Here is a 10248-nt window from a genome sequence, read left to right as displayed (position 1 = left end):
GAGAATTGTGTCAATATTTCAGCTTTAAATATTTAATGTATGAATGAAAGTGTGTTTCACATGTCTTCAGTTCCCTCATCTGAACATTTCACATTCATTCATGTTTCAAATAAGAATATTTCATTAATATTCCATGCAGCCTCAGTGCATCTGAGATCATAATAAACATTCATAATAATTTAGAAAGTGTTGTTTGAAATAGCACTATGATCTTTCCTTCTGCTCTCCTCACGTGACAATATAAACGTGAAGAGATGAAACTGAACAGAAAGTGCATGTTCTCAGATTCTCATCCAGAGAAACGCCTCGTGGACGGGCCGCTTCAGTCGACATGAAGTAAAACGATTTATTTTTTGTATAAAGAGCTTTCTAGTTTTATGGTTTGTTAGTTCTGGAGTGTTTCCTTCCTCTTTTCAGCTTGTATTAATTCAGATTTGAAACATTGCCCTTCAGCAGACAATTATCGCTCAGTGCAAACGTGTAGAATGAGCAAATGCTGCAGTTTAATGAGAGATGAACAAGCTGTTCCCTCCGCTCTCTCTCTGAGTCTCTCTCTCTGAGTCTCTCTCTCTCTCTCTCTCTGAGTCTCTCTCTCTCTTTCTTTCTGTGCCCTTGAGTATCTGTCACTATGGATGTCTTCAGCGCCGCACAGAAGCCAGTGAAACGAGTGCGAGGATGTTTGTCTTTATGGATCTGAAGCTTGTGCTGATTCTCTCTCACGTGATTCATCTGAATCTTTGAAGTTTGATTCTTCATGATGGTTTCTCATAAACCTGCCAGAGAGACTGCAAAACTGTGCATGATAAGACGACTTATTAATCTTAGTATTTCATCTCATTTTACAGTAAAAACATCTAAAGATCATCTGGCTTGATAAACTGATCATCTGGTGTTTGCCAATGAGTTAGAAAAAGAAATGTAATTCTCTTACATAATTCTGCTTCTCAAGTCTTGATTCATGCTGAGAGTGGAAGATCATTGGTGTCATTGAGTCTCAGCTTTAGGAACGAGCGTCTGGAGAGAAACGCCACAGAACAAACCTTCAGACGCTCCGTTACTCACGGCCTCATAGTTAACATTCTGCATATGAGCATTAAAGGTTTGATGAATAAATGAGACAGATGATGAATCATTCACCAAAACCTCTTCAAAAATGAATGATGCGAACATGCGTTTAGCTGCACAAAAGGACGGCGTTTTAATGCGATGCAGAATGATTTCAGTGTCTGATTTCTGAATGTGATATATCACATTTCTGAAAACAAATAGTTGTGTGACTATTAAAACAATGCAGAAGTCAAGGACTTTCACACTGACGGTCCTTATATTGTTGGTTTCTCTATCAGAATCGCACCTTTATGCAAATGAGCAGTGATGTAACATACCGACTACCAATGGGATTCAGCGGCTCGTTTAAGATGTGCCTCGCCCTGTCTAAAAATGCAGGCGAGAATGGGCGGGGAGTGAAAGAAGTGCAGCCAAGACAGACGGTTCTCTCTTCTCGTTATGAGATCAAAGGCGGATGTCGTGGGATTCACACTCATGCGTTATGTTGCTAATAAAAAGAGTGTAATTTAAGTTCCAGAAGCATTATAAATGATGTCCAAAATGAGTCTGCAGTTGACATTATATGTCGTTTTTAAGACGTCATCCATGAACACGTCTGAACCCCGTTTTAAACTTCTAGGCTACAGAGATTCCCTGGATGTCAATATAGGACATTATGTTCAGTTTGCAGCAGGTTCAGCTGGACTGACCAAATTCCAGGATGTTAATTGTTAGGCTAATTTCTGCCACGTTTTATACAAGAACATTAAACCATTGGTTAAAGAATCTGAAGGTGTGACTTAATAAAAGTTTAAAGGCATGATGAAAACTGAAAGTACTGCGCTGGACGACCTTGTGACACACACCTGTTCTTTATTCCTAACGTAAAAAGAAAAAGATGTCGGAGATGAGGTGAGTGCTGCTTTTGTTTCCAAATATACAACTTAATTTATCTACATTTAAACTATATTTATCGTTTTTTAATTCTTTACAACTAAATGAGAAGTAGCAATGCTAGCAAACGAGTTTGAAATCAGGTCAGGGCGAAGTTTTCTTGTCTACATTATTTAAGAAATCAGTGAAAATGTTTAGAGTAAATTTAATGATAATATCATCTACTCAAGCTAATAAAAGCATCTAATAGGCTGTGCAGTTGTAGCTCTTGACTTGAAGGCCTTTTGTTAAAAAAGAATAATGTCTCATTTTCATCTTTCAGCTCAAGTCAGGACAGTTTAAAAATGAAACTGGATCAGCTGGAGTGTCACTTCACATGGGACCTCAACAAAGATGATCTGGACTTACAAAACCTCCTCAGCAGACTTCAGGAACAGGTCCGTTTGGATCTGCCAGGAGCTGCCCGGGCGCTGAGCTCTATAGGTTATGTGAAATTCCTTCTGGAGCACACAAAAGAGGCACTGACCAATCTGCTGGAGTCTGAAAGGCTCGTGAAAGAAAACCTTGGTGACAACTGTGAAAAGTCCCTGATTGTCACTTATGGAAACCTTGCCTGGGTATATTTCCACAGGGAGAACTTCCCAAAGTGTCAAAGTTACCTGGAGAAGCTTGAGGAGATAACGGAAACTTTACCAACCGAACCTTCATCAGTTCCAGAGGTGCTTCATGAGAAGGGTTGGGCCTTTCTTAAATTCTCTCATGACAATGGCGTAAAAGTTTTCCAGAAGGCTGTGGAGCTAGATCCAGACAACAGTGAGTTGAATGCTGGGTATGCCATCGCTCTGTATCGCACTGAACCTGACATATCTTGTACTGTAGATTCACCTGCAGTCAATCAGATGAGACGGGCCATTAAACTTAACCCAAATGATGGTGTCCTAAAGGTTCTTCTAGCAATTAAACTTCTGTCATATCCAGAGAGCTTCATGAATGAGGCTGAGAAGCTGGTTGAGACAGCTCTGAATGACGCTCCAGATCATCCGCACGTACTGAGATATGCTGGGAAATTCTTCAGGAATCATGGGTCTGTAGACAGGGCCATTGAGATACTAAAGAAAGCGCTTAAATCAACAAATTCATACTTCATACATTATCAGTTAGGAGTGTGCTACATGACCAAGAAAATTAATTTAAACAAAGAAGTACAGGACAAGTCTGAGATAGATAAGGCTCGAAATCAAAGCATCTACCACTTAGAAATGGCAACTCAACTAAAACCTTCCTTCATCGTTGCCATGAGTGCGCTGGCTGTTCAGTACGGAGAGAGAGGTGACCCGAAGGACAGAGAGAGACGTGAGCTGAAAGAGGCAGAGGAATTGTTTGAGAAAGTATTTGAGACAGCTGAAAAGAATAATGAGCACCTGAATACGGTCCATGTTGACTATGCTCAGTTCCAGCTGTACAGTAAAAGATGTGAGGATTCAGCAATCAAACACTACAAGGAGTGCTGGACAATGTATCCTCATACCAGAGAGGGCAAGAAAAGTGCTAAGAAACTAATGGGAATTGCCCAGAATCGCTTCAAGCTTAACCCAAATGATCAGAAGGCCAAAGAAATACTGGAATTAGTTCAGAAAGCAAAAGGTGAGATGTCAGGGGACACGAGAGCCAATGAAGAGGAGTCTTTTTAGTAATATTAACTTAATACAGTGATGTATAATTAGTGATTTAAAAATTAGAAAAAAATATTTGTTCTTATTTTTCATTCTAATGTTGATAAATCAAGATTATTTTAAAAAATGGAGCCGCCAGCTAGTAATTTGCCCAAACCGGATCTTTAAGTGAAGCATGCGCGTGCCACACCTACAGGCTCTGATTTTTTACTATTGTTACTCAGAAATAATGAATACTTTTATTGTGTCACTTAGTTATTCATTGTTTGATAACATAGTCTACATTTTAAAAATTGCAATTGGCAAATTCCTTGTTTTTAAGTTTTGTAAATGTTATCGAATCTTCAGTGTGAAAACTTTCGTATATGCAGATTTAAAATGGTTAATGAATGAGACAATAGTTATAGTTATCTCTGAAATTGTACCTTGTTACAAATCTGTTTGAATTGTTAATTTGTTACTATTATGGAAAATTGTGTTTTTGTGGGTAAAAACTGTAATGTAATAAAATCTATTAAAACAGATAACATATAAAATCTGTGTTGACTCTTTGTTCAAATAGCCTTGCCTTTAGTTAAATCCAGAGTAGAAGAATCTGCTGTAAAGAAAAGAAACCAGCGCTCTCTTCAGCGCTGTTATGTAGGAAATGTTTCAATGCTGCAGTTGTGAGTGAACGTGGAGGCAGAGATCTCACGTCATTCACGTGTCACAGTGGAGTTACTCGCATTCAATGTTTTTCAAAGATTTTCAAACACAACTTTAGCCCACACGATATGTTGATCTGGAATAATGGATATACTGTATATTAGTGAAATGTAAAACTTTTATTTGCAAATTTACAATGAAATACTGGCAGCTGGGTACCCACTTGCTGTATTTTTACAGGACTGCTACTGTAAACATTTCCATGCAGGTCAGATCTGACAGATGGACAGATCAACACCATCAGACGAACACAGCAGTGTCTTCAAAGCAAATCTGTGACTTCCTTGCAGCCGCTCTGAGCACATTTACACGAGATGTTTCTGATCTGAAGTGGTTTTTAACCATTGCTGCTGCTGTTTTAACACTGAATAAAGACACACTTGACCTTTAACTCTCTAACGCCAGCGCTGATTCACTCTGATCCTCGCTCAAGCACTGAACACAGAGAGAAACAGCTCATTCGTGTCAGATGGTGCGTTTCATGGGATGTGATGTTTTGAATGCGTCGTCATCTGTTGCGTCCTGTGTGTCATGGTTCGGTGTTTGCGATTGGTCAGCGCGGCTTCTTCCGCCCGCTAATGATGACGCATCACACAGTCTGTTACACTGACGTCCGTTTCTGACATGACGACTCATGAGTGAACACTAGCCAGTGAACTGCAGACCAGCCGTAATAACACACACCTGAGCAACTACACACCAACCATTCAGAACACCCTAGCAACACCCTAGCAACCACCTGGCAACCTGTAGCTATGAGATATAGACAAAAGAAAAAACGTATCAATCAATCAATAAATCAATCAGAATTTTATTTATATAGCACAATGAGAACAACAGCGGTCGGCCATTGTGCTGTACAACAGGATAAATATCTATATCTATATATTCATCATTCATTAATATCATTCAGACCAATGATTTAAATCAATGCAGAAAATGTGCAGAAAAACAGATAATATAATGAACTGAAATGAGCAAAGACAAAAGAAAAATATTTTAGTCGGTGGGATTTGTCTGTGAATGAAAATAATTATTATGCTTCAGGCTACAGAAGGTCTATAGATTAATCAGACACTCTAGATTCATGGAAAACACATTAGTTCATCATGATGTTTGAGTGACACCTGCTGTGAAACACACACACGCTGCGAGAACATTAAAGTCTGGTTTTCATTCATCTTCTCTCTCTCTCAAACACATGAACTAACAAATAAACTCGTCACGTGATCCGGTTCACTGAGGCTCTTTCACACTGACTCACTGCGGCACGAGTCTCTGAAGAACACAAAGAATGACCTTTAGCTGTTTATTAAAGATACAGAGCCAATGAAAGACGCATGAGCTGCGCTTCCACATCTGAGCCACGAGGAGCCGCTGATCAGCCCGTCTGCCGGAGCTTCATCCGTCCTCAGCGGTGTGTGAGAGCAGAATCAGTGTGTCCCGCAGAGTGATGAAAAGAGTACACCAACAGTGCATTTCTCTCCAATATGGTAGGAAATTACTGTGAATTAAATGTGGAGGATTGTTACTGTGAGAAGATGATTGACAGTTTGTCCCAAAGCTTGTCCACTCTTCTGATGCACACTCAAAAGTATGTACTTTTGCTCATTTAGTACATGCTTTTAGGGCGTAGTGTGAGTATGAATTGAGACGCAGCGTCAGACTCAACATCTGCTGCAGGCGTCCGATTGGCTGAAGCACAGTGACATTTTCTGGGAAACCTTGACCGTCAGGCAGTGGATTCACAATTTATAATTTAATGTATGATTTATTCTTAACTCAACATGATGTTGGAGACGATAATCCTCTCAGCGTTGTTATTTTTGCTGAAGTTTTGACATTTAAGGCCTGCTGTTAAATCTAAAGTGAAAGGGCTCAAATCTCTTCAGCCACACGTGAAACATGAACGACGGATATCAGCTGTAATATTTCCTGAATCTTGTTGCCACAGCAACAGTTGAGTCTCACAGATGGAGAAATACACTTGTTTTCCCTCCTGACAGATAATTGTTCTTGTTTTAAACTTAAACTCACTTCATTTTGATGCATTTTCAGAAAACTAGGTTTAATATCTTTAATATCAGTCATTTCTCTTCTCCAGTAAATTATCTTGATTTAAGAATGTTTAGATATTTGTGCTGGAAAACAAACAGAAACATCATTTCTGCAGTGTGTAAAACCAGCTTTTGTTTGTATTATTTCTCCGTAGTGTGTAAAATCAAATTTTGTGTGAAATGTCTGGGCTTTTGAGATAACAAACGGAGTGAATGATGTGCGGTCGGTCGGAGCGACTCCAGATCTTTCAGACACATGATGGAGCAATAAGATCAGAACCCACTCAATATTAATTAGATCACGTGACTAAAGGCTCTATGCAGCTTGAGCCACAACATCAAAAATTCATATTCATGAGCCTAAATTCGCTTCCAGTTTAGTGCTGAAATGATGGACATCAGTCGTGTGATGGCGTGAGTGTGACACACAGACGAATCCTCACATCACTCCCATTAATGCACCGTACGATCCCGTCAGAACTCGAGCAGAAGCAAGAAAGAATCAGACAAACGCGTGATCTGATGATCAAATCTGATGTGTCACATGACTGAGCTGACATAGACGGCTGATGATTGACGTCTCATAGAGTTTGGATCAGAAGCTCCAGAGTTTTGTTCAGTAGCAAATATCTGTTCATTTCCACTGAAATCACAAGGACAGAGCGAGATTATTACACTTTTACATTCAATTTGTATTTCTATTTAGTCACTTTTTCACTCCAGTTTAGTTTAGTTTTGTTGGTAAGTCATGTTTGTTTTACATTAATGGTGAATTTAATCATGTGAGGACATTTTATTGTGTTTTAGTTTAATTTACATTTTCTCAGAAATGTTATTTTTATTTCAGTCAATGAAAAAATAGCTTTTGTCTTTATTGTGGTTTACAGTAATGACTTTGGTACTAATGTAAGATGAAAGGAAGATAATAATGGAAGAATTGTCATTCCTCTCCTCTCCTTCGCTCTCATTCCGGAGCGTCGGCACATTCCAGCTCTCCATTACTCAGACGAGGACGAGAGATGCTCCTTAATGAAGTCAATTTACTGCGCTGACAGAACCGAGGCGCATTAACCGCTTCATCAGCATGTGACACGGACAGTCTCTCGGACACACGAGGACACGCTCATTACAGCCTCCATTATCACCAATCAGCTCCAATCAGCCAATCAGAGCTCATGTCCCAGACTCACAGAGTGTCATTTGGATCAATCTAGAGCGATGTGAGTGAAAAATGATGCCAGGTGAATGTTTATAGAGTGGTTTGATGCAGTTCCCTCAAAACTAAAGCTAGGCTATAAGTGAACTACACTATGGTCGCACGAGTTCAACGTCTCCGACTTGTTTAAAGACCGTGACAGCTAAAGTGCTGTAATACTGAAAGTATTTTATAAAATACATTTATAAAACATGAAAGTATCTTGAGCTTGTGTTAACCTTATTTCAGCATTTAACTAAAATCCCATTCAAAAAACCCTTTGACTTCAGGATGATGGAACCGGATCATTTCCATGTTTTGGCCTAAAATTTTCCATCATACCTGTACCACTCTATAGAGGGAGCTGATGAGCCCAGATCTCCATCACAATGAATGAGATACAGACGTGAGACACGTGTTTTAAACATTCAGAAATAATGTTTTCATAATTTAATAGGAACGTTAGCAAAACGTTCTTAGAATGTTTTTTGTTAGCTGGGTGTCTGCTGATCTAGAATCAGTTCAAATCACACTAGGTTAGTATTTGACTTTGGGTTTGAACTGATTCTAGAGCAGCGGTTACAGGCGTCTGATAGTGTTTAGACAGAAATGTGTTCATCTCACAGATCAGATCACGAAGCTCGACAGTCCCTCTGATTTCAGCTTCAGTTCTGTGTGGCATTCAAGTGTGGCACTGTGTTCACCAAGTTGGACCTCCGCAGCGCGTACAACCTCATGCGAATACGTGAGGGGGATGAATGGAAGACAGCTTTCATGACCCCTACCGGTCACTACAAGTACCTGGTCATGCCCTATGGACTCGTCAACGCCCCCTCCGTATTTCAGGACTTCATGCATGAGGTTCTCCGGGAGTTCCTGCACAAGTCAGTTCTGGTATATATCGGCGACATCCTGATCTACTCTCTGGAGCCTGGCTGACCATCGCCGCCGTGTTGTGGAGGTCCTGCAACGCCTGAGAGCTTTCAGCCTGTTCCTCAAGGCTGAGAAATGCATCTTCCACCAGCCCTCAGTGCAGTTCCTTGGCTACAACATTGATCACAGTGGCATCCGGATGGACGAGAGGAAGGTATCAGCCATAAAGGACTGGCCCATCCTCACATCCGTAAAAGAACTGCAAAGATTTCTGGGATTTGCCAATTTTTATAGAAGATTTATCTAAGGTTACAGTATCATCACCACCCCTCTTACGCAGCAAGCCCAAGTCTCTGTCTGGACCCCAGCCGCCACCCAAGCCTTTGACACCTTAAAGAGAGCTTTCACCTCCGCTCCCCTCCTGGTCCATCCCAATCCAGATACACCTTTCATCGTCGAGATTGATGTTTCCACCACAGGAGTGGGAGCGGTCCTATCCCAGCAGCAGGGGAATCCCAGTAGACTTCACCCATGTGCCTTCTTCTCCCACAAACTCAACCCGGTGGAGGTAAATTACGACATCGGGAACAGGGAGCTTCTTGCCATCAAGCTCGCCCTGGAGGAGTGGAGGCATTGGCTGGAAGGAGCCCAACATCCGTTTGTGGTTCTTACGGACCATAAGAACCTGGAGTATCTACGAGACGCCAAGAGGTTGAATCCCCGTCAAGCAAGATTTTTCTTCACCAGGTTTAATTTCACAATCTCCTATCGACCAGGATCTAAAAAATGTAAAAGCTGATGCTCTCTCCCGCATTCATGGACCTGATGAGAATACTGAAGATCCAGAGCCCATACTCCCAGAGAAGCTTTTTGTGAATCCGATCATCTGGTCTGAAGAGACTCTGCCCGAGTCCAATGTCTCCACCAACACCCCGCCGGGTTGCCCCCAAGGTTTGCAATACGTCACCCGGTCACGACACACTCCCCTCATCCACGCATCACACATGTCACTGGGCACTGGCCACCCAGGGGTCAATGAAACCCTCTCGTTGTTAAAACAATGCTTCTGGTGGCCAAACATGGCAGCTGACGTCAGGAGGTATGTGCAATGATGCAGGGAATGTGCCATCTCAAAAAGTCCATGCCATCTTCCCTCCGGGAAACTACAACCTCTGCCCGTTCCAAATCACCCCTGGTCACACCTAGGAGTGGATTTCATCATAGTCCTTCCAGTCTCCGACGGATGCACCTGTGTCATGGTGGTAGTGGACCGATTCTTAAAGTCACTGCCCACGGCAATGGAAACTGCGGAAATAATGTTTAACTGTGTTTTCAGATACTAGGGACTTCCCGAACATATACAACAGGTTGTATCTTCAAGCTCTTAGGTGTGACCGTAAGTGAAGTGAAGTGACTTGTGGCCAAGTATGGTGACCCATACTTGGAATTTGTGCTATGCATTTAACCCATCCAAGTGCACACACACAGCAGTGAACACACACACACACCATGAACACACACCCAGAGCAGTGGGCAGCCATTGCTGCGGCGCCTGGGGAGCAGTTGGGGGTACGGTGCCTTGCTCAAGGGTCTCACCTCAGTCGTGGTATTGAGGGTGGGGAGAGCGCTGGAAATTCACTCCCCTCACCAACAATCCCTGCCGGACCTGAGACTCGAACCCATGACCTTTGGGTTACAAGTCCAACTCTCTATCCTTTAGGCCACGACTTCCCCGTAAGCCTCTCCTCCGGCTACCGTCCTCAAACGAACGGGCAGACGGAGAGGAAGATACAAGAGATCGCCC

The 10248-nt window shown here is 41.8% G+C and overlaps 1 protein-coding gene across 1 annotated transcript; it reads left to right on the top strand.

The window, feature by feature from the left end:
* Positions 1-1760: 1760 nt before the first annotated feature.
* LOC125273049 (interferon-induced protein with tetratricopeptide repeats 1-like) lies at positions 1761-4132 on the top strand. Its single transcript, XM_048198311.1, has 2 exons — positions 1761-1959; positions 2264-4132. Exons 1-2 carry the CDS (start codon positions 1946-1948, stop codon positions 3630-3632), a joined length of 1383 nt encoding a protein of 460 aa, XP_048054268.1. The 5' UTR covers positions 1761-1945; the 3' UTR covers positions 3633-4132.
* The last annotated feature ends 6116 nt before the right edge of the window (positions 4133-10248 follow it).

Source organism: Megalobrama amblycephala, linkage group LG7 (genome assembly GCF_018812025.1).
Source record: "Megalobrama amblycephala isolate DHTTF-2021 linkage group LG7, ASM1881202v1, whole genome shotgun sequence".
Taxonomy (NCBI): domain Eukaryota; kingdom Metazoa; phylum Chordata; class Actinopteri; order Cypriniformes; family Xenocyprididae; genus Megalobrama; species Megalobrama amblycephala.
Note: the sequence above shows the minus strand (reverse complement) of the source record. Positions and strands in the feature narration are given on the sequence as shown.